General features: G+C 40.1%; 1 protein-coding gene across 4 annotated transcripts in view; it reads left to right on the forward strand.

Moving 5' to 3' along the window:
• WSCD2 (WSC domain containing 2) overlaps nucleotides 1–25,531 on the forward strand; it is a 136,518-nt gene that overhangs the window by 65,214 nt on the left and 45,773 nt on the right. For 3 of the 4 annotated variants that reach the window (XM_074206059.1, XM_074206057.1, XM_074206058.1), the window contains exon 2: nucleotides 40–1,015. In XM_074206059.1, coding sequence (XP_074062160.1) covers nucleotides 631–1,015 — 385 coding nt within the window. In that variant the 5' untranslated portion in view covers nucleotides 40–630. The remainder of the gene's footprint in view (nucleotides 1–39; nucleotides 1,016–25,531) is intronic. The other variant, XM_074206060.1, reaches the window with a different exon arrangement.

The raw sequence follows: 25,531 nt of genomic DNA on the forward strand, positions 1-25,531 counted from the left end.
AGGGGTGGCTTCTGATGAGTGTTTCTGTTGGCTTTGCAGGTACCGACCTCTCGTGTGCACCTGGGGAAGTTTACTGAGCTTTTATCCTCTATGGAGAGGGCCCAAAGTCCAGGCCTCTGGATAAACATCCCTACAATCTCAGGCTGAGACACTGAGAGAAGAAACTTGGAACAGCCAATTAATTTTCAAGCTGCCTTTCCACATTTACATCTCTTAGCTTGAGGAAGAATCAAATGTAGCCAAAGGAGAATGACCCTGATTTGTTCTGAGGACAGAATTCTTTCCTCAACTCAAAACATCCAGCCAAAGCCCAGGTAAAGTTCTCCTCCCATCCACCCTTTCTAGTTTCTCCTTTCTTCCAGACTCTGGATCCATCTTCGGCCACTGTTGAACATGAGTTAATAGCCTGGCTAGACTGTTCTTTGTCATTTTTAACTTGAATATCTCCCTTGGAAAGACTGCTAGCCTAGATTTGAAGAGATTACAGGCCATCCCTCATCCTGCCCAAGCCACATCAACCAACCAATCCACCTTTGGGTGAGGATCCCTCCCAGTTCCCTCCCACATGACTCCTTCCCTCTTCAAACCCTGCAAGTAGTCCCCAGGAGGTGAGTCCGGAATGAACCTGCTATGGCCAAACTCTGGGTCAAGTTCCAACGCTATTTTCGAAGGAAGCCGGTCCGTTTCTTTACCTTGGTGGCTCTCTACCTGACGGCTGGGAGCCTGGTATTCCTCCATGCGGGTTTTGTGGGCCAGCCTGCTGTGGCTGAAAATGAGCATCACCCAGCTGTCAGTGCCCCTGAGGGACCTGAGCTGCCCTACCAGGACCTCCTGCACCTGGAGAGGGGCTTCCGGGAGACCCCTGAGTCTCCAAATGCTGTTCGCAGATATGGCCCTTGGCTCAAGAGCACCTCATCAAAGGATTCACCTGAGCGGGGCAGATTGGGAGACTATGGTGGGACCTGGAGTCGGGCCCTCAAGGGGAGAGTCCTCAGGGAGAAAGAAGAAGAAAAAGGTAAGAGGTCTGTGATGGTGGGAGGAGGAGGAGAGACCAGGACAGGCGGCCACACTTGGCAGAAGACCAAAGTCCAGATCCTCCCTCTGCTGATCATTAATGATGTGACCTTAACTATCCTGGGCCACAGTTTCCTTATGTATAAAAATGAAAATTAGCTGGATTTGATCCGAAAAGTCTCTTCTTACTTTAACTTACTTTTTTTTTTTAAAAACTTAACTTTGTTCTCTCTGAGTTGAGATAGTCCTAGAGATGTAGACTTTTGTTCTATGAAGAGGGAAATGGACTGGGGAGAAGTACCAGGGACTAGGGTTTCTATGTAGGTTGTTTGAAGCATCCCTTTTGGAAAGGGGCAGGATGGCTTTGTGGAGTGATCACTGAACTACTTCCCACTGATCCCAAATAGATCTCTAGTGGTCATAGTTCTTGTAGGACCATCTTCTCCATTAGAATGTGAGTTCCCTGAGGGCAAGGACTTTGTCTGTCTTTGTAAGTCTGGCACAAAAGAATATTTGCTGGCTGATTAAAGATCATCATTAAAATGCTAGGTGGAGCAGTGGGTGGAGCTCTGAACTTGGAGTCAGGAGGATGGGAGTTCAAATATACCCCCAACTTTATTACCTTGGGCAAGTCACTTAAACCCAATTGCCTTGCTTCCAGGGTCATCTGCAAAAAGTGAGGCTGGTGACTTAACACAGTTCCCCCACATTCAAATCCAATTCATATGCTTGTCATGGTATCATTTCCCCATGTCATGGTCTTTGAGAACAAAGGACAAACATCTTCATCAAGGTCATCCCAAAGTGTCAGACCCAATTAAATAACAACAAAAGGGTTAACTTCTCCTTGATGACCTTGGGCAAGTCACTTCACTTTCCCTATCTGTAAGAAAATAGACTTGGATTAAATGATCTCTGAGGACTTTTCACCCTGAACAGCCTGAAGAGATACTTCCAAAGTGCTTTTGTGATGAAATATGCTTATTTCTATGAAATAAATATTATCTGTCTTCTTGAATCTCTCCCTTTCTTATTCCCTCTATCTTCTTGCACTCACAGAGATCTGGTTCCCTCCAGATGGCACAGCCTCCATGACTGCCCATGCCAGCATTGGCTGCACTTTCACTCATTCTCCACAAGGTAGCAAGTCAAGGTCAAGGTAGCACAGACCTCTCCCCATGGCTCACCTTGTTCCTTATCACTCTTGTCCTTTGAGGACAATCTGGATCTACTAATCAAAATCCTAGCACAGACCTCCAGGACACTCATTCTTTCTTCCATGTCTTTAGCTCCTGGTTTACAGTCTTTCTCTTCTCCTAAATTCCCATCTTCATATAAGGGGACTTCTCTCTACATTTTGACCCTTCCTCAAACACTCTCACCTTCCAGTTGCTCACACACACACACACACACACACACACACACACACACCCCACAGGCAGCAGTGGTTATCACTTGGATCTTGCCATCACTCACAACTATACCACATCCAGGTTCATGAACTCTGTAATCCCCTCATCTGATCATAAATTGTTGGGGTTTTTTATCACTTCCTCTTCTTTGCCACAACAAATCCTTCAGCCTCACTGTGACCTCTGTCCTTTCCACCTCTCGGATCATCCCAGATCATCACCTCTTGATTCCTTGGTAAACGAGGCCAACTCTACACTGTCCTTTTCTCTCAAGTCCCTTGCTCTTTTATCTTTATCCTAATCTGACTCTTGCTCTGCCCAACCTCAGCCTGGGATTATTGTTTATTCTCCTTTTGCTAAATGAAACTGAAGAAAATCATAAAGATGTGTTGAGTCCATAAAGTTATATGACCTCATTGGACTTTCAGACCTATAAAGGAATCCTTTTATAGCTCCCAAATCCTTTTTACACCTTCCTCATCCAGGTCACACCTATTAACTATTGGTTAGTGGGTTCTTGGTCTTCTGTTTTCCTCTGTTATTTCCCTTGTTCTTGGTCTTTTCTTTTCCTTTATTATTTCACTTGGTGATCTCATCAGTTCCCATGATTTAAATGGCCGTCTCTATGCAGAGGATTCTCAGATTAACTTGTCCAGCTCTAATGTCTCTCCTGACCTCCAGTCTCCTGTCTGAACATCTTGAACATATCTTGTAGGCATGTTGAGGCTGAGCATGTCCAAAACTGAACTCATTCATTCCCCACTCTTCCAAAACGTTCCCCACTTTCAAACGCTTCCACTATGTAGAGAGGACCACCGTCCTTCCCATCCCCCAGGCGCTTGACCTAGATGTCATCCTGGACTCTTCCCTCTCATCCCTCTAAATCCAATCAGTGGTCAAATCCTGTCATTTGTCCCTTTTTAGCATCTCTTGTATAGACCCCTTGCTGTCTTCTGACACTGCCACCACTGTGGTCCAGACCCTCACTCCTCATACCTAGACTATGGAAATAGCCTGCTGCTTGGTTTTCATACCCCTAACTTTCTCCTTATATCAACCAACCTGTTCTCCATTCAGTTCTCCATTGATCTTCCTAAAGCACAGTTCTGATCATGTCACCTCCCTATTCAACAAACTCCAGTCGCATCCTTTTGCCTTCAAGATCAGAAATAAAGTCCTCTTTTTGGCTTTCCTACATTTATGGTCTTTTTTTCATAGTTATTCCAAGTAGGCTGTGATGCAGTGACATGGGTCTCTTCTTCACACAAGATGCTCCACCTCCAAACCAGGAGCATTTTTCACTGGCTGTCCTCACGCCTGAAATGCCTGCCCTCTACCTTTTTTTTTCCCCCAGGCTTTTGTGGCTTCCTCCAAGTCTCATCTAAAATCTCACCTTTTGCAAGAAGGCTTTTCCAGTCCTTCCGGCCTTCCTTTGGCAGAAAACATCCAACTTATCCTGTCTATGTCTTGTTCATACACAGCTGTTGGCCTGCTGTTTCCCCATTAGACTACGAACCTGTTGAAAATAAGGACTGCTTTTTGTCTTTCTTTTCGTCTTCAGCACTTAGTGGGTCCTTATAACAGTCAATTGATCCAGTCCCCTTGTCTTATTGGACATCCTCCTCAGGAAATGCTCTGAGTTCTCCATACCTTTCTGATATGGGACCCCTCAAAGGAAGCTCCATTGAAGAACCTAGAGGACTGAAGGACCTGAGAAGGGAAAGAGGAGATGGGGCTGAACAAAGAGGGTGGAGGGACACACTAAGAAGCAACTCTGCCGCAGTCATGGTTTTGCTGAGGGCTGACTCTGGGAAGTTTTCCTGTCATCTTTCATTTTCTGCCTTGGTCTTGGAAAAACACCTGCTTCAGGTTTTTGGTTTGCTTTTGTTTTTCTACAACTTGATCAGGTCAAGTCTAAATGGAAGATCTGAGTGTGTCCTAAGGGAACGGGATAAGCATTACTTAACTGTTTGTTGACATTGTACTTAGTACTGAAGAGAAAAATGAAAGGGAAAAACAGTTCCATAACTCTAGGAGCTTCCAATCTAATGGGGGAAGGCTTCCTGTGTCTCAGTTATGAAAATCAAAGGCCATCAATCATGGGCTCAGCCCCCAACCCTTATCACACCTTTCCAACCTGATGACTCTCTTTTGCCCTCCCCAAAGCCTGGGAATCATCCCAACCTTGGCTGTGCCACCAATTTTTCTACCATTTCCTCTTTCCTTCAAACTTTGGAGAAGGGACTTCCAAACTGTCCTATCCATTTCTAACTATGCTAGCAAACTGTGCTTTTGATATTGTAATTTGCTCCCTTGTCTTATCTGATCCTTGAGGGTAGGGATGAGGTCTTAACCTTCCTTACATCTCCCTCCCCTCTATGCTTAGGACTCTGAAAAGAGTAGGTTCTCATCGAATGAATGAAAGAATTAGTGAATAACTGTGTGGGTAAATGGAGGAACAGAAGAGGGAAATGAATTAGTGAGTGAAAAATGAGTGGATGATTAAATGAATTAGGTGAGTGCATGAAAGTAGAGGAGTTCTCCAAAGTCCATATTTCTGGAAGGGTAGAGGCTTATAGCCAACTAGCAGTAATACATTATAGCAGGAAAATCTGCTGAATTTGGAGTTAGAAAACCTGAATTCAAACCTGACTATTATTTTGAGTATTGAACTTAGGATCAGGAAGCTCCCAAGAGATCAAATCCAGCCTCAAATGTATAGTAGCTCTGGGTAAGTTACTGAACTTCTGTTTTCCAGTTTCCTCATCTATAAAATGTGAATAATAATAGCACCTACCTCCCAGGTTGTTGCAAAGATCAGATGAGACAATATTTGTAAAGAGCTTTGAAAATCTTAAAACATTATATAAATGCTAGGTAGTAGCAGTAGTAGTAGTAGTAGCAGTAGTAGTAGTAGTAGTAGTAGTAGTAGTAGTAGTAGTAGTAGTAGCAGTAGTAGTAGTAGTAGCAGTAGTAGTAGTAGTAGTAGTAGTAGCAGTAGTAGTAGTAGCAGTAGTAGTAGTAGTAGTAGTAGCAGTAGTAGTAATAGGAGGAGGAGGAGGAGGAGGAGGAGTGATGGTAGTACTAGTAATAGTGGTGGTGGTGTTGGTGGTGGCAGTGGTAATGGTAATGGTAGTAGCAGTATTAGTAGTAATAGTAGTGCTATTTGTGTATTAGGTATCACCCTGGAGATACAAAAACAAAAATAAAGTAGCCAGTACTCTTCTCTTAGCCTCAGTTCCCTCCTCCATAAAATATGGAGGTTGGAAAAATATTTCTATGGCCCTTTCCAGCTCTCAAACCTCTGATCTGAAAATTAAGTGAGATGAATATCTGAAACTCATTTCACAAACTCTAATGACCTGGATACAGAGGAACAATCATTATGAAAGTTTCATTTCATATAATTCCATACTGGTTATGGGGTGAAGGAATCCACTGATCCAAGTTGATTAAACAGAGCTCACTGACATAGACTGTTAGTTCGAGCAGACCTGGTGGAGTGCCTTCTCTGAATGACTTGGAAAACACTGTTCATTCAGGAACATTCTCTTACTTGTCAGTTTTCCATTGATACGTCTTGACCTTGAGTCAATGGGCTACCCTTCCTTCGTATATAGAGCTGATTCAATGCCAGTAAGTAATTCAATTTGAAACTCTTTGTTCTCCCATCTCTCAGCAGTTGAGGTGGGTTTACTTTGAGCCATCCTCACTCTTTCTCCTGGCTCCCCTTTTCATGGGTGACCCACATTTGTGAGGTGAATAGCATTCCCTAGTTAACACTGGAAGAGGACCAAGTTTGTTGGACTGCCTGGAGATCAAGCCCATGAACTGGATATTTCGTTAGCCCAAGGCTAACCAGCTGATATACCTGGGGCTTAAGAGAAGGTGCCAGCCTCCTCCTGGCACCATGGCCTTGTTGCTGAGGCCAAAGTATAGCTCCCAGTCCCTTATCCCACTGGTGGGCCCAGTCCTGCCCCATCTTGTCCCCCCCAGTTCTGCCCAGAGCACCCACTGGAGAACAGTATTAAAGGCTGCAATTCATTAGATTAATTAGAATTGACATTTCCCGAATCTCAACCAGATGGTTAGTGAGAATAAACTGTCAGTCACTGAAAAAAACCTCCTGAGTTCTCATTTCCAGCCATATGTACCACGTCCACTGCTATTAACCTCTGGGAAAATGGTTTCTAACTCTTAGTGAGGGAGGCTGGGTGGATGAGCAGGGAGGGCTTTGTGATGGGGACAGATGAGAAACTGTAGGTCAAGGTCATGTCCCACATGATTTCCCCCTAGCAGCTGATGGCTCTGGCTGGCCCCTGTTGAGAAATCCCCAGTCATCTGAGGCAGAAAGGTCAAGTCATTCAGAAGAGAAGTTGTCATTTCTGATTGAAATCTGGGCAGCAGGTAGTGGGGCTTGTTGAACCTTGTGGGTGCTCACACATCAAAGAAAGCAGAGAGCAGGGAGCTGGGAGCTGGGGCTGGAGGACTGGAATCCAAATTCCTCCAGGAATTGTCTTACTAAATAACCCCAGGCAAAAGATTTCCTTCCTCCTCTGAGTCTTCTGGGATTTTTTTGGAAGGAAGGAAGAGAAGGAGAGAGGATGGAGGAAGAGAAGGAAACAAAGGAGGGAGAGAGGAAGGGAAGGAGGGAGAGGGGAAGGAAAGGAGGAAGGAAAGAAGGAAAGAAAAAGATAAGGAGGGAAGAAGGGAGGGAAGAGGAGAGAGGAAAGGAGGGAGAGAGGAAGGAAAGAAAAAGGGAGGGAAGGAAGAAAAGATGAAGGAAGGGAGGAGAGAAGGAAGGGAGGAAGGGAGGAAGAAGGAAGGAAAATAATAATTGACATTTCTTTTGTGCTTTACAGCTTTTGCAAATTTCTTCACACAAATGGTCTTTACTGGAGTTTCAGAACAATCCTATGGGGTAGAAGCAATTATTCTCCCCATTTTAGAGATGAGGAAATTGAGGCTAAGGGCTATCCAGGGATTTGCTCATGATCATCCATCCAGTAAATACCAGAGATCAGATGTGAGGCCAGATCTAAGTTTATTTATGTGACCCTGCGCTGAATTGAGGGAGCCTCTTCAAGAATGGGAGTTAATAGTCCCCTGGGTTTGTACCTTCTCAGACTTCATCTCTTGCTGGACATGCAGTTTCTAGTCCCATGGTTTAAGCAGGACATAGACAAACTGGGCAGTGTCCAGACTCTAGAGGAAGGCAGACAGGCGAGGTAACTTGAGGCTGTATCCTATAAGAATAAGAATCCATTGAAGGAACTGGACATTTTAAATCTGCAGACGAGAAGACTGAGAGGGGACAGAATGACTATCTTGAGGTATTTGAGGGGCCGTCCTGGGAGACAAACATTACATTTGTTCCATTTGACCCAAGGGCAAGACTAGATACGGTGGTATGTATAAAAGCAACATAAAGTGAAAATAGATTTGATGTTAGGAAAAACTCCTCCAAAACTTGCTCACTTTGAGAGCTGCCTGGGCAGGTAGTGAGCTCCCCAGCCATGAAGAGCTTCAAACAAGAGCTTGGATCACCATTCATGGAGGAATGTTAGAGTGGAGATTCCTTTTGAGTAGGATTGGTTGAAGTTCCTGCAAGTTCTCAAATTCCATGACTTCTCTTGACCTTAAGTCTATCCACTGGGAAACACTGCCTTGAATTAAAAAAAAAAACAGAAATAGAAAAAGAAACAAGAAACCCAGTCTCTCCCTCCCCCTCCCACACACCCCAGCAGGGCTGCCCTTAGAACCAGGAGGCATCCATCTAATCTGTCCTTGATTAACTTATTCAGAGTTCAGCAACCGAAACCAACATATTCCATTAATGTGAGTCATAATGAGATGAATTCCCGGCCCAATGCAGCATACACTTGGTTTTCACCCCACTATCCCCAGCCCAGAGGGGAGCAGGGTCTACTTAACAGCTGAACGGCCTTCAGCATCCTTAAAGTGGGGAGAACATTGGATCCCAGGGTGCCAGGGAGGGTGGGATCCTCTGCAGGAGTGGTGCCTGGGGTTCCACTGAGCACCACAGGGAGAGAAGATGAAGAGGAACCAGTAAGATGTCACCCGCCTCACAGACTATCCCAGCCTGGAGAAATTTCTTAATCATGCTCTTCATCAGCCCAGCAATTAAACAGCAGGGGTCCCCAATGGAGAGCCAAGCCATTCCTTCAGAGGAAGCCGAGGTAGCATCAACAGTCAGGAAAATGGCACCAGGGAGAGAAGCCAAGCCCTATTTACCTGTTTAGGGTTCTCACACCTTAGGCGCATCACTCTAGCATGGTTGAAACTGGAGGCTTAGAAGAGGAAAATGGGGTTTTTCATGTCTCCTACAAGCCATAGAAAGAAGAATGATCTTTGTTTTTCTTATTAGAGACCAGGAAATCTCACCATCTCCCCTAGGAAGATATATGTGATTAGGAGGGGTAGCTTTGCAGAGGGATGGCTTGAAGCGTGGTGGTATCCAAACAGAGCAAATAGTCAATTCCATTACATTGAAGAAGTATTTATGTTCCATGCAATGGCTTTAGGTTCTGAAAATGCAAAAATGAAAATTGAATTTAAGCTCACATGGCACTGGGGAGGGGGGTTCATGTTCAAATTAGGTACAAAATTTTTTAAGGAGGACTGTGGGAAGAGCTTGGGGGATTCAAGACTCTTGGACTGAGCCTTAAAGGAAAGTCTAGACTCCTAAGGGTGATGTCACAGGGATGGAGAGCATTGTGGGGATGGGTGACAGACCACTGGCCCTAAGGACAGGAAGCATGTGGTAAAATATGTATAAAGGACAGAAGACAATTTGCACGAACACAGAATGCACAGAAAAGGGAAATGTGAACTCACTCTAGAAAGATAATTGTTGAAAGGCGTTAAATGCCAAAAGGAGATGTTTTTCACCACAGAGGCCATAGGGAACTATGGAAACTTATTGAGCAGAGGAGTGACACCATCTGTTTAGTTCTTTATAGTTTTCAAAGTTCTTTCGTGTCTGTTACCTTGGTATGTTTTTTCAACCACCCAATCAAAAAATATTAGCATCCTTTCCAAGGCCACACAGGGGCAGGACTTGAATTCAAATCCAAGTCTTCATAATTGCCTGTGTGACCTTGGCAAGTCAGTTAACCCCATTGTCTTAATAACATTAAAAGAAAGGGGGCAGCTTGGTGGCAAAGTGGATAGAGAGCACTGGCCCTGGAATCAGAAAGACCTGAGTTCAAATCCAAGTCTTCATCTTGGGAAAGATCACAGGCAGAAACATTTCCAAAAATGTGAGTAACTCTTTGTATTTTCAGACCACCTTCCCCCACCTCAGTGAGACTTAATTTCCTCCTTTGTAAAATGAGAAAGTGAGACCAGATGATTCCTTCTCACTTTAGATCCTAAGGACTGGGCAGCTAGATGGTACAGTACATAGAATATTGGCCTTGGAGTCAGGAGGATGGGAGGTCAAATACGACCTCAGACACTTAATACTTACTTAGCTGTGTGTGATCTTGGGCAAGTCACTTAACCCTCATTGCTTCCTATCCAAGACCATATCTAGACATCCTGATTTCTATCTGGCTGTTGGGCCCAGATGGCTTTGAAGGAGAAAGTGAGGCTGGTGACTTACCATAGCAGCACCTCCCCCCCAAATTCATTTCACGTGCTTGTCATGGCATCACCTCTCTGATATTATGGTGTTCTTTGAGAATGAAGGACCAAAAAAACCTATCATCATCAGATTCTAGGAAATACCTAGGCCCTTGCTTACACTAGCAATGACTTTGGTTACCCATGTGCAGTCTTAACATTTAGACTGGCAGCGGATTACAGTGGAAAGTGTCATTGACTTTGGAGTCAGAGAAAATGAGTACAAACCCTGCCTCTGCTATTTACTACCTGTGTGATGTTGGGGATGTCACCTAACTTCTTTGCGCCTCAGTTTCCTCATATAGAAAGGGAATGAATTGCACTCTGAGGTTTTTTTGCATCTCCAAGTTTACAACTCTAGGTACTCCCAAATCACAATGCTCTATTTTTTCAATCACTTGACCTTCTACACTGCTGACCCTGGTTTGTCTCTACCCCTTGCTTATTCTTTCTTGCCATGTTGAGATTAGATTCACTTTTGACCACTGCCAGTCTTTGTTCTGCCTTCTCTTCTCTAGACCATACATATCCAGGACCTTCACCGTCCTGTCATCCTCCTCTGAACTTTCTCCAGATAATCGATATCTTTTCTACAATATGGCACCAAATAAATTCTGAGGCAGACTGTCCATTCCATTTGACTCTTGGTATCCCATGTCCAGTGTTTTGAGAGTTAGGCAGTGTCTGATAGACCTTCTTCTATTCTAATTGGGTTTCTGTTTTCTTTCCAGCTAAGTGTCTCTCGTCTCCTTTCTTTCTCACGTCGTTCCAGATGCCATTTGGATATGTTGCAGTCTACATATGTCAAGAGTTTCATTCTAGGGAGAAAACACATCAGTCACTGGCCCTGGGAAAATTACTTTAGTCCCATATCAGTTAGATTTATCATAGACAAGATGAGCTGACCTGAAACCTGCTCAGCATGGTGGAAATGCCAAGTTATGCTGAAAATAATTGGAAGCAATGAGCTATGACTTTGGAGTGAGTAGAGGGATTGGCCTGACATTTCTCTCAATCATTCCCTTTTCCTTCTCGACCCTCTAGAAAAAGAAAGTCTTAATTAGAAAGAGGTATTAAGCTGGTACAGACGGCTGGTCTTCATCCAACTTTGCTAGATAAAGCCAGAAAGAAAAAGGTAGATGGATTCCTTATGATCAGGATTGGAAGAGATTATGGATGCCATTCCATTCAACTTTCCCATTTTACAAAAGAAGAAACTGAGGCTCACAGACTGGTAGTGACTGCACAAGGTGACCCAGGTAATGAGTTGGGATTCAAACACCATCCCCTTAGCTCTCTTAACCCTTTACTATGTTGCCTCTTCAATCTTTAAGAAGACTGGTACCTCCTTTGAGATGGGTGTGAGTAGAGGGATCAGAATGGAGCAAGGGAACAACAATGGCCAAGGACTCAAGACTGCAGGGTTCTGATGCTTCCTTTGTTACTGACTCAATGTGTGACCTGGTCCTCAATATCCAATTCTGTAAGTTAGTGAATTAAATTAGATGATCCTTAAGCCCCTCCTATCCCTGACATCCCTTGTTCTAAGACCCCTCCCAGCCCTGACATCCCCTTTTCTAAATCCTTTCCTGTGGTTTTGGGTAACTTGGTATTTGTTATCCTTCCCTATTAACTGTGAAGTACAGTTGGCTCACAGAAACTACTAAATACATTTCCCTTCTATTTTTATTTTATTTAGGGCTTTTTTTTTTTTTTTGCAAGGCAATGGGGTTAAGTGGCTTGCCCAAGGCCACACAGCTAGGTAATTATTAAGTGTCTGAGACTGGATTTGAACCCAGGTACTCCTGACTCCAGGGCTGGTGCGTTATCCACTGCACCACCTAGCCACCCCTCCCTTCTATTTTTAACTAGGATTTCAGATCCCCATGACTATCTTACATCCCTTCCTTCGAACTCAGTGCAACCTTGGGATGTTCCAATGGGAGGTGAAGGTCAGAATGGAGAGGAGCCTTAGAATTGAGCAATACAGAGAATATCTGATATCTGGGAAGGGGTCACAGAAGGCTGGAGCTAGAAAGGATGCTAGAACCCAGAAGGCCCAAATCCTCCCTCAGCTATTTACTGTGTGACCCTGAGCCACACCCTTGTCTACCTCAGTTTTCCCTTCAGTAAAATGGAGATAAAAATAGTCTCTACCTCTCAGGCTTATCATGAGGATAAATGAGACTCAAAGCATTTTATAAATATTCGGTATTATGATTGATATTGAAGTCAGAACTGAAAGGATTTAAAGGACCTAAAGGAAGGGACAGTAAACTGAGAAGGTCCAAGTTGTAAGAGACCTTATCCCAAAGAAAGTCAGAGATATGAACTGCCCTCCAGGTGATATCACCCATCTTACAGATGAATTAACTCAGCATGGCTGAGTCCCGATCAGAACCCAGGACCCGGCTTCTGGCTTAATATGTAAATGGACAACCCAGTGTTTTTGGATATTTCAGCTTTTTTATCAGCTTACTTCATTTGCCTGTGGTCGAGCTAACGGACTGTGAAATTCACAACTGCTGCATCCCTATATCATTCTTTTGTCCATTTTTCAGGTCAACCTTATTCTCCTCCCTCCTGAGAAACTCTGGTTCATGAAAGGTTTGGGTACTGGCAGCTTTGCCAGCTCATTGCTAATCTGTGGGCTAGAGCTCAGCAGTAAGGAGTCTAATCTTGTCAGGCTCCGCTCTCTTGTTATTTTAACTTTAGTTCATTGGCACAAGGCTTTGCCCTGGCTAGAACTTGCTGTCTTCCAGATGTGTGCAGATGTTTGCTGTCCTTCACAGCTGGTGACAGGGGTCCTGAGGTGGAAAAGAGAGTTTAAAAACCCTAGTGATGAATGGTCTACTGGAAAGGTGACATGATGGATAGGATTACAGTCAGAGACTTGGATTCTAATCCTACCTCCACCACGCTGAATGAACAGATACCCAATCAGCAAATTAGTTCCCCTCTCTGGGCCTCAGTTTCTTTTTCTGTAAAATAAAAGAATTGGGCTAAGTGACCATTAAGGTTCCTTCCAGTTCCATATTCTATTTCCTAAATAATCATAATCATAATCATAATAAAAGTTGAGTTGTTTCAGGAGTACTGGACTCTTCATGACCTATTTTAAGGTTTTCTTGGCAGACACTAGAGTGGTTTGTCATTTCCTCTTCCTAACTAGAGGCCCAAAGCTCTGCTCATTATGCCCTATAGCTGTCCTAATAATATAATATTAATATAATAACATATTAAAAATGGATAGTTATCACTTTCATATTGGGGGTTGCCCCTGCCATCTGAAAAATCTGCATAAAATGTTTTGGGGCCTTCCTTCATACTAGAGGAAAATGTGGATATTTTCTTTTTCTTTTTGAGGTATTTTTAGTACCTTATTATAAAATTTGGGTTAAGTATTTGGTTGTAGGCTCTGGCATCAGCTGACTTTTCCATGTCATCTGCAGTGTCTGCAAAACTCCCCCAAATCTCCCATTTAATTTTTTTATGCCAACCTGTGATATATTGAAATCAAAATGGTCTGAGTCATGACGTGGAAGAAATAACTATAATAAAGTAATAATATACTAATAACTTACATTTAAATAACACTTTAGTTCATTCAATAATATGTAAACATATTTTATAATTGCAAATTCCATTTCAATTCTGTTCAATAAATATATTGTTTCAATTGAGTTTAAGGTACAGTGCCTGGTCCTAGAATTACAGACAAAAATCACATAGGTCCTGACCTCAAGGAACTTATACTCTAATGGTGGAAATAACATAAAATAACTATGTATACTTGAGAAGATAATATTCTGAAAAGGGGAAATATAAGCAGTTGAAGAGATAAGAGAGGGTTTCTGGCAGAGGATGGGATTTGAGGTAAATCTTGAAGGAAACCAGAGAGACTAGTAGGTAGAGGTGAGGAAGGGAGACCATTCCAGAAATGGAGGACAGCCAGCTAGTGGACCAACCTTCTTTTTCTTATGGAAGTGAAAATAGAGGTCCAAAGGATTTAAGTGACTTGTCCAAGGTGACAGAGTTGGTCAGGTTTCTAACTCAGATCCTTTGACTCCAAGAATAACCATGTCTTTAGGGCATCTGCATCCTTAATTGTTTGTGATCATTTGTCTGAAATATAGACTGAAAAGAGAGGAAGGAGACAGAATTTAGAAGGTCTGAAATACCAGTCTATCATTTCTCTTAGAGGTAACAGGGAACTACTGAAGTTTTTGATTCAGGAATGATGATGATCAGAACTGAGGTTTAGGAACATGATTTTGGCAGCTGGAAAAGAAAGGAGATTGGAAGCAGGGGGAGCCTTGAGAGTCTTCAACCCAGTCCAAGCTCAAATCATTGTAGAAGTGGAAAGTCCCTAACTCTTGGTCTCTCTCTTTGTCTCCAATCTGGTCAAAGCAGAGGCTGATATCTCTGAGTAAAGGAGAAGGGAATCCCAAGCACTAACTTTACATGACTGATTTTCCACTTTGAGTAGAACCTGGAATCCATGAAGACCAGCAGCCTTGAACCTTCAGAGAGTTTCCTGATGGTGATAGTAGGGATGGAAGATGATATTAGAAGATAGAAAATGTTAACCTGGGAGGCCTGGGCTGTCTGTAGATGGGACAGCCACTAATTCAGGGTCAATAAATCAATCCACTAAAATTTATTAAACGCCTAGTATGAGCTAAGTACTGGGGAATCAATGAAAGACAAAGACAGGTCCTGTCCTCAAGGAGCTTACAGTCTAATGGGGAAGATGACAGGAGAACAAGAGTATACAAGCAAGATAGAGACAGGACAAATGATTGGGGATTGGAAAAGACATCCTGTAAAAGTTGGGATTTGCAGGGGAGTTGAGGAAAGCTGGGGAAGCAGAGACAGGAGCTTTAGTGCTTGCTTTGCTCCTGACTCACCATGTAAGCTTGAATAGGTCATTCCTAGGGTCACCAGCTTTTGAGAAGCAATTATTCAGACTAGGTTTGTTTGTTGTTGTTGCTTTTTTTTAGGTCTTTGCAAGGCAAACAGGGTTAAGTGACTTGCCCAAGGCCACACGGCTAGGTCATTATTAAGTGTCTGAGGCCGGATTTGAACTCAGGTCCTCCTGACTCCAGGGTTGGTGCTTCATCCACTGCGCCACCTAGCTGCTCCATGTTGCTGCTTTTTTAATCAATGATACTGCTCCTTAAAAACTGTCATGATAGTTGTCATTTTTCTTCTCATTTATAGCTAGATCCTCTTTAGGTTTCATTTTCTTCAGAATGAGAGAGTGGTTTCCATACAAGGACTCTGAGGTACCTTTCCTTTCTAGAATTCTCTTCTATGTTCTAAGGTCCATCCAAGCTCTAAGATTGTGTGTTCTATTCTAATCTTTCTTTCTTTCTTTCTTTCTTTCTTTCTTTCTTTCTTTCTTTCTTTCTTTCTTTCTTCCTTCCTTTCCTTCCTTCCTTCCTTCTTCTTCCTTCCTTCCTTCCTTCCTTCCTTCCTTCCTTCCTTTCTTTCTTTCTTTCTTTCTTTCTTTCTTTCTTTCTTTCCTTTCTTTCTTTCTTTCTTTCTTTCTTTCTTTCTTTCTTTCTTTCTCTTTCATCTCTCTCCGTTCCCTCCCTATCCCCTTTTTTCTCCCTCTCCCTCTCTGTGTCTCTCTGCCTCTCTCTCTCCTATCTTTTTTCCCTTTCTCCCTCCCTCCTGCTGTCAGATTCTCTCTGCCTTCTCTCTGTCTCTCAATTTTTTCCTCTCACTGTCTCTGTCCTATCCGTGTCTCTCCCTTTCTCTCTGTCTCTCTCTCCCTGTCTGTCCCTATCTGTCTTTTCTCTCCCTCTTCCCCCTCCTTTTCTCTGTCTCTTTCTCTGACTCCATATCTTTTCTTTGCCTCTGTTTCTGTTTCTTTGTCTCTTGCTTTCTCTCTCAAGTCTAATATACTCTGTACTGATATATCTTTCACTTTTAACATTCTCTATTCTGTTACCTAAAAACCTTTATTTCCTTCTGATACAAACTGTGTGACCCAAGGCAGGACAATTAACTCCTCACTGTATTAAGTAGATGTTGGTGGAGGGGGTTTTGATGCCTGGGAGTTCCCCATACAAGTGAATTACAGGTTTAGTCCCTCTATCTCTTTGCACCCCATCATTCTATGCAAGCCTTCCCAGCACTTTGGATATTTTAACCATTTTTGTCATTTATATCCTATGGTTCCATCCAGATCTGACATGTTGAATTTGAAGGTGCCTTCTAGTTCTGACATTGTCTCTTCTGTGACTTTTTTGTTTTTAGATTTTGCAAGGCAATGGGGTTAAGTGGCTTGCCCAAGGCCACACAGCTAGGTAATTACTAAGTGTCTGAGGTCAGATTTGAACTCAGGGACTCCTGACTCCAAGGTCAGTGCTCTATCCTCTGTTCCACCTAGCCACCGCCCCCCCCACCTCCCGTGACTCCTTTCTATTCTAAGAATCATCATTTTATTGCCCAAGCTCCCTTCCAACTCTGAAAATCCATTTCCTAAGTCCCCTTTCATATCTAAAACACCATATTCTTCTTTCTAAGGAACTCTGGATGCCCATATTCTATTCTCAAGGTCGTCCCAACCCCAGCTTTCTATGACTCAGTGTTCCCTTCCAGCTCTTACATTCTCTCCAGATCTAAGTTCATCAGTTCCAAGTTCTCATATTCTTTGGGGAAGAGGGGAGTTCCTTTTTTTACAACTTAAAAAAAATATTTTATTTAGAACTTCATAAACACCGCCAAACACAAGCGTTTCCATATTTAAAAGAACAGAAAAAAGAATTGAATATGAAACCATGAGACTCATTATGCCCCACGTGTTTTTTTTAAAAATGTATATGCTCAATTCAGCAATTAGTACCAAAGTTGTCTCAACCGTTTGCATTGCGTTCTGAATGTCCTTCTGATCACTTCTGTGCATTTTTAAAAAAATGCTTCATTGACACTTTTCTTTCTTCCTTTTTTTGGCATCGCCATTACTAACTGCCCCTTTCTCCCCCCTCATTCATTTCCTTTACAAAAGGCTAACAAGGCAAACTCATACATTGATCATGTCCTAAAATGAATGTCTCCTTCAGTCCTCTAAGAAGTGGGAAAATCCTCATCATCAGATCTCAAGAGTTGAGACTAGTCATGAAATTGTTTTGCTGTATGTAAAGCAAGGGGTGTCTAACATTTTAGCTGTTCTGGGTCACATCGCCCAATAAAAACTTGTCAAGGCTGCTAAAAGGTTGGACACCCCTGATGTAAGGGGAAAGCTAAGTAAATCAAACAAATGACCCCCACTACAGTTAAAGCAAAAATAAGATGTCCTGATGCCTTAACAGGTGGGAATCCATGAGTCAATCAATCAAATACTTTAGATCAACTTGTACATGACTGAGGATGACTTGGTTTTCTACTCATTTCACTATCCATTAACAGAGTTTTCCAATTGTCTGAGAAAAGTTGATCATACTCTATGGATCCTATATAAAATCAAAGACCAGTTCAGAACCCAGATGATTTGAGCATCTAGTCGAAATGCAAATTCTGGTAAGCAGTGAAATAAAAGAATGCATCCCACTACTCTCCTGTTAGGGACTGTTGGGTATGTGGGGATTACAGTAAATTATCATCACCTGGTATCTTTGAGTATCAGAACCTTGTTTTGCTAAGTGCCATGGGAGTGGGAGTGAACCAAGGGCCTGGACCAAGGGATGGAGAGGATATTTAAGCACTTGGAGATCTTGATGGAGTACTTGTCCCCTTTGTCATCCTTGTCTTCCACCCCTCCAACACTCGCCTGGGGAAGACTGAGGGAGTCCACAACTGGGACTCAACACTCTCCCCCTAAGGAGTGACTTGGTGGGATGGGGAGGAGCAGAAGACAAAGATAGATCACTTTGGCTTTGAACTTGGTTTCCTCTCAGTTCATTCCCCACTTTGGCCAGAGGAAGACCTTTCAAATTTCAAAGGATTCTGAAGGATTCATCTTCCCAGGGCTATGTTTGCCGCATCCCTGAATCACAGGTCTAGAAAGAGCTCAACGATGAATTTACAAATAACATCTGCCAGAACTGCATCTTGAATACCTCACAAAACGGAGAAAAGAAAACTTTGAGCAACTGGGAGCCACGAGACACTCCTTTCTCCTAACTCTGCTTGTATTTGTTTGTGTAGGTTCTAGATACACTTTAAGGGGAATATCAACTGGTTTCACTTTAGGAAAAACTAAATTCTAGAAGACTGATTCTCAATTGTTACTCATGATGGGAAACACTTTTTTTTTTGCAAGGCAATGGGGTTAAGTGGTTTGCCCAAGGACATGCAGGTAATGATTAAGTGTCTGGGGCCGGATTTGAACTCAGGTACTCCTGACTCCAGGGCCGGTGCTCTATCCACTGTGCTACCTAGCCACCCCAATGGGAAACACTTTGATGGGGGCTCATGAGCACCAGAAAAGATGCCTCTTCAGCGGCATCTTGAAATTCTTAAGTGAACATGATAGACATGCTTTGGGAAGAGGAAGGGAATAAATATTTAAATAACATAGCTCTGTGATGGACACTATGCTAAGTCCCTTTTGCAAATATCTCATTTTTATCTTCACAACTCTTTGAGATAGGTTCTATTATTCCCATTTTACATTGGTGGAAACGGAGACAGAGGTTAAATGACTTGCCCAGCCAGAGTCACACAGTTAGGAAAGTGTTCTGCTGGAATTGAACTAAGGATTTTTTGATTCCTGTTTTGAGGACCTGACTTGTCAATACATTTGGGTGTTTGGATAAGTAATCTCAGAACATGTACAATATTATAGTCATTACATAACTGTTCTTTTGGTTCTACTCATTTCATTATGCATCACTTCTTACAAGGTTTCTCTGAATCCTTCCTTGTCATTATTACTCTTGGTAAAATAATGCTACAATGCAGTCATCTACTCTAATTTGTCCAGTCATTTCCCAGTTAGGGAGCGTCTCTTTAGCTTTCTTGCTGTTACCAAAAAGCACTCTTATTATTTTTTACACATAGGACTTTTTATTCTTTTATGGGTTTTTTTTTTGGTGGGGGGAGATGATACATGCTTAGAAGTCATCTGTTTATGGCACAGTGGGTAGAGTACTGGCCCTGGAGTCAGGAGGATCTAAGCTCAGATTCAGTCTCAGACACTTAATAATTACCTTAACAATTGCCTAATTGTTAACCCTATTGCCTTAAATAGACAAAAAAATTTTTAAAAGAGTCATATGGGGGTGGCTAGGTGGTGAGGTGGATAGAGCACCGGCCCTGGAGTCAGGAGTACCTCAGTTCAAATCCGGCCTCAGACACTTAATAATGACTTAGTTGTGTGGCCTTGGACAAGCCGCTTTAGTCATTTGCCTTGCAAAAACCTAAAAAAATAAATAAATAAGAGAGTTGTATGTTTAATTGTGGTATATGCTTAGTACATGATGGGACAAAGAGTATGTGCAACTTAGTGACAAATTACTATTCAGAAAGTTTGAACCACATCACAGCTCCGCCAACACAGCGCTATTTTACCCACCCTCTAAAAGCCATTTTAACAATTAACCATTTTCCATTTCTGTAATCTCTGTCAATCTGATAGTTAAAAGATAGAATCTTGCAGTTGCTTTGATTACATGTCTATTATTAGTGTAATTTGGAGGATTATTTTCAAATGGTTGTTGACAGCTTGATTGTTTTCTTTTAAGAATGGTCATTTGATTTGATCATTCATTTATTGTCTTAGATATCCAACCTGTATCAGAGAAATTTGCCTCAAATATTTCTCCTATTTAATAACTTCCCTTATAATTTTAGATGCATTTATTTTATCTGTGCAAAGTATTTTTCCATTTTATGTATCAAAATTTTTCATATTTTCTTTTATGATCCTTATTTTCCCTGGTTCAGAACTCTTCCTCTATCCACCAATCAAGATGTTAATTCCTTTATTCCCCTGATTTGTTTATGCTATGATCTATTTATTTTATCTGGGCATATGTTCATTTGGAGTTGATTGAGGTCTATGGTATGAAATGCTGATCTGTTGGAAATTAAGTTTAGGTTTTTCACTCTTCCCAGGAGCTTTTGTCAATTAGAGTCCTAATTCTAGTAGATAGTGTCTTTCATTTCTGATCTAGGTGTAACTAATGTGGCCCCTTTTGATGATTACTGCTTTATAATATAGTTTAAGATTTTATACTTTAAGGTCCTTTCCTTCCTTTCCCTTTCTTCCATTACTTCTCTTGAAATTCTGTATCTTTAATTCCTCCATATGAATTTTGCTGTTATTTTTCTTTAAGAAGTAACTCATTGGTAGATTGATTTTTTCTTTTTAGTTTTTTTGCAAGGCAAATGGGGCTAAGTGGCTTGCCCAAGGCCACACAGCTAGGTCATTATTAAGTGTCTGAGACCAGATTTGAACCCAAGTACTCCTGACTCCAGGGCCGGTAGATTGACTTTTTATGGTACTAAATAAGGAAATTATTTTAGATATATTGTCATTTTTATTATATCAATTCAACCAACCAAGAGCAATTAATATATATACCCACTAAATTATACTTACCTTCATCTTTGTAGAAAATATTTTGTAATTGTATTCATGTATTTTCCATGCATTTGTATTAACGAGTAGACTAGCAAATATTTTATGCGCAGTGTAATTATTTAGAATGGGATTTCTCTATTTTTATGATTTTGTGGGGGGTCATATACAAAAACAGTTTGTGCGGGCTTATTTCGCATCTGTTACTTTGAAGTTATAGCTTAAATAAATTTTTAGTTTTATCTTGAGTACTCAATTTATGCCAAATTATTTGCAAAAAAGTGATAATTTTATTTCTTCACACTTATTCTCTCAGTTTTTTTTTTCTTATCTTGTAGTTATAACTAGCATTTCTAGAACTATACCAAATGATAGGGGTAAAGATGAACATCCATGCTTTACTCCCTATCTTTTTGGAAAGATCTCTAATGTGTTTGGTTTTTGGTTTTGGTTTTTTGGTTTTTTTGGTTTTTACAAGGCAATGGGGTTAGGTGATTACAAAATGTTTGAGGTCATATTTGAACTCAGATCCTACTGATTTCAGGGTCAATATTCTACCACTGTGTCGCCTAACTGCCCCTCTAATGTTTTTGTTTTACAAATAATGCTAATTCTTGGTTTTAGTTGGATATTATTCATTATATTAAGGAAAGATTTAGTTATTCCAATGCTTTTTGATTTTTTTTTTAGTAGAAATAAATGCTATAATTTCTCAAAAGGTTTTTCTGCATGTCATTTTTGTTTTTTTATAAATATGGACTCATGTTTATAGTTTTCCTAATCCTGAACCAAATCTGCATTCAGCCTGTTCCTAATGTATGGATCTTTTATATATGCTTTTTATATATTCTTTGCTAATATTTTATTTAATGTTTTTTACATCAGTCCTTTTATGGTTATTTGGCTTTCTTGTGGCTAATTGGTATGCTGCTTTCTTTCTCTTTGATTTTCTCTGGTTTAGCTCTCAAGACCAGGAATTTGGTTGAATGCTTTCTTTGTCTATTTGTGTAAACAATGTATGTAATATTGGAATTAGTTGTTCTTTGAATGTTTATTTGAATTCACTTGTATATCCATCTGTTCCTGGGTTTTCTTCCTTTGTGGAAATCATTTATGACTTGTTTATTTCCTTTTCTAAGATTGTGCTGTTTAAATTCTCTATTTCTTGTTCTCCATGGGTACTTTATGTTTTTATAAATATTCAGTCATTTTGTCAAGGTTTATTGGTGTTTTTAACATTTAATTGAGCAAAATAACTTCTAGTAATTTCCTTTATTTCCTCTTCATTTGTTGTAATCCTTTTAAATTTAAATTTTTGATAATTTAATTTTCCTTCTTTTTTTAAAAAAAAAGTAGATTAGTTTTTGTTATATCTATTTTGCAAGTTATGAAAAACAGTTCCTAGTTTTATTTCTTTGAATTTTTTTGGTTTCGGGTTCATTAGTCTGATTTCAAGGATTCTAATTTCCATGATTAGTTGGGGTTTTTTGACTTTTCTAGTTTTTATTTTTTTGTTACATGCTTAATTCACTGATCTCTTTTATGATCAAAGTGTTTAGCAATATCAATTTTCCCCTGAAAACTGATTTGTTTGGATTCCAAAACCTTTGACATAGTGTTTCATTATTGCCATTTCTTTGACAAAGTTATGTATATTTCTATGATTGGTTGACATCAGTTCTTTAGGATTAAATAATTTGGTCTTCATTTAAATTTTAATCATTTCTTCAAAGGTCTCTTATTAATTATATTTTACTGTAATCTGACCAATAAAGGTGAGTTTAATATCTCTGAATTTCTGCATTTGTTAGTGAGGCCTTTATGTCCTAATACCTGGCCAGTTTTTCAAGGTGCCATGCAAGTTGAGAAATACGTTTATTACTTTTAATTTCCATTCAGCAGTTACCAGTTACCATAGCTAGTTTTTTCTAAAGTTCTATCAACCTTTATCTTCTTTCTTGTTTTGCTTTTTTGTTAGATTTGTCTGTCTGAGAGAGGGGCATGGAAATCCTCATCTATTATAGTTTTGGTGTCTATTTTGTTGGAACCATTTTGAACTAGCTTGAGAGAGATGATAATTAATTTTCAGTGTGAGTTTTTATACCTCAGAAATCAAGAAATGCTACAAATCTAGATTTGATTTGTCAATTTGCTGATTGTCTGGGCTTAAAAATAAAGATTAGAGAAAATGTTAATAATGTAGATTAAATTTTAAAGTATATCATGTACTTTATGTTTCTTCCTTAAGGGTATGATTTCTCTCTCATCACATTCAACTTAGATCAATATGTACCATGGAAACAATGGAAAGACTAACAGCCTATCCTCTGTGGGTGTGGGGGGAGGGAAGCAAGATTAGGGGAAAAATTGTAAAATTCAAAAATAAATAAAATCTTTCAGAAAAAAAGTATATCATGTATATTTTTCCCCAAAAGAGGTACTTGTTAAATACTTACCAGAACATCTCCATCTAATTAAGGTCTTGATATCATCTCTATTATCTATGGTTCCTTTTTTATCATAATGTAACTTCTCTGTTTATCTCTTTTATTGTTCAGTTGGTTGAGATCATGTTTGTTAGCCTTTTTTATTTCATTTTACCCCTTATTTATTTATTTATTTATTTATTTAAGGCAATGGGGTTAAGTGACTTGCCCAAGGTCACATGGCTAGGCAGTTATTAAATGTCTAAGATCAGATTTGAACTCGGGCACTCCTGACTCCAGAGCTGGTGCTCTATCCACTACCACTACTTAGCTTCCCCCTTTTTAAAAAATTAATTAATTAATTTATTTTGAATTTTACCATTTTTCCCAAATCTTGCTTCCTTCCCTCCACCCCCCCCACAGAAGGCAGTCTGTTAGTCTTTATATTGTTTCCATGGTATACATTGACCTAAGTTGAATGTGATGAGAGAGAAATCATGTCCTTAAGGGGAAAAAAATTAAGTATAAGAGAGAGAGCAAAATTACATAATAAGATAACTTTAAAAAAAATTAAAGGTAATAGTCTTTGGTCTTTGTTTAAACTCCACAATTCTTTCTCTGGATACAGATGGTATTCTCCATCACAGATACCCCCCCAAATTGTGCCTAATTCTTGTACTGAAAGAATGAGCAAGTCCATTAAGATTGATCATCACCCCCCTGTTGCTGTTAGGGTTTACAATGTCCTTCTGGTTCTGCTCATTCCCCTCAGCTGCCCCTTTTTTATTTCATCTAAAGCATAATAAATTCTGGTCCAGCCCTTCATCTTAGCTCTGCATGAATCTTATTGTTTCAAGTGTGTTTCTTGTAAACATCATCTTGTTGGATTCTTATTTCTAATACATTTTTGCCATCTTTTTCCATTTTTTTTTGTTCATCTCATTCACATCCACAGTTATGATTGCTAATTGTGTATTTACTTCCATCATTTCCTCCTTACACAAAAGTATGGTAAAAGACAAGGAATGTGATCTGCTCTACTAATCTTCAATTGAAAAGATGTTTGCTTCCTTTCTTCATCAAGACCTTGTTCGTAGAGTCTTATGTTTTCTCTTTCCTTTTGATCAAACTTTACTATCCTTCCTCTGAAGGTAAAGTTTGTTTTGATTAGGACTATTCCTTCTCTAATTCTACCCTTTCTTTTTTTTTTTTTTTTAAGGTTTTTGCAAGGCAAATGGGGTTAAGTGGCTTGCCCAAGGCCACACAGCTAGGTTAATTATTAAGTGTCTGAGACCGGATTTGAACCTAGGTACTACTGACTCCAAGGCTGGTGCTTTATCCACTGCGCCACCTAGCCGCCCTCTACCCTTTCTTTAAAGCCTCCATCTCTCCCTATCATTGACTTTTTTTTTCCTATTGAATTATCAAATTACTGCACCAAATTTTGAGTACAAGATGGAGAGCAGGACAGACCTTTTTTAATCTGCTTCAGATAGCAGTGAGGGTCATGTATACCCATTTCTTCTTCCATGTATGTATATTCATTTTTTCACTCATCTAAATGAAGAGGTATAGAACGTTCTACTTCATTCCTCATGCTTTCCCTAATGTATTCATTTTTTTCTATCTTTTTTTCTTCCTCTCTTAAAATTATCAGAACAGAACAAAATCATACCTAATTCCTTTCTTTGTCTCACTTGATCCCCTTTGTGGTCCTTGAAGACATACTTTTGAAAGGACATTTGTCTTTTCTTATTATTAAGATGTATGTTCATCATAACTTCGACCCCACATACTTGAATGTATGTGCCTTGCTACGTTTCTTTTGTCTCATATATTTATAGTTCAAAATATCAACTCAGTTCTTACCTTTTCATAAAAAGTGCTTGAAAATCTTCGATTCTATTAACATTCACATTTCCCCCTAGGATTATACCCAGTCTTTTAGGAGAAGTTACTCAAACTTTAAACTTTAACATTTGTCCTTTGGAATATTCCAAGATTTTCCCTACATTAAAGTAGCCACTTCCAAGTCTTGTGGAATCCTAACTCTTGGAATATTTTTCTCTGACCTGGAAACTGAATTTTGACTTTGACATTTTTTGAGTTTTCATTTTGAGGTTTATCCTGAAAGACAGGAGATAATTTATGGAATTTTTCTATATTCATTTTTCCCTTTTGTTTTAGTAAATCTACACAGTTCCTTTTTATGATTTCTTAAAAGATAATATCCAGGCTTTTTCTTTTGTCATGGTTTTCAGGAAGTCTGATGATTACTAAATTATCACTCCTTGGCTGTCTTGCCAGGACAAGATTTTTCTCTTTTATCATGGATACTTCATGTTTTCTTCTCTTTTTTTTTCAGTCTTTATCTATATATTTTTTTTGAAAATAAAAAATCCATTTAATTTATTAAAAGTTCTTGAACCATGTTGAGTAGGCAGAGTCTATTCTGATTTTCAGGGAGTCCATTACTTCAACAATGCTTTTTACTTTCT

This window comes from Macrotis lagotis, chromosome X (genome assembly GCF_037893015.1).
Source record: "Macrotis lagotis isolate mMagLag1 chromosome X, bilby.v1.9.chrom.fasta, whole genome shotgun sequence".
NCBI classification, from domain to species: Eukaryota; Metazoa; Chordata; class Mammalia; order Peramelemorphia; family Peramelidae; genus Macrotis; species Macrotis lagotis.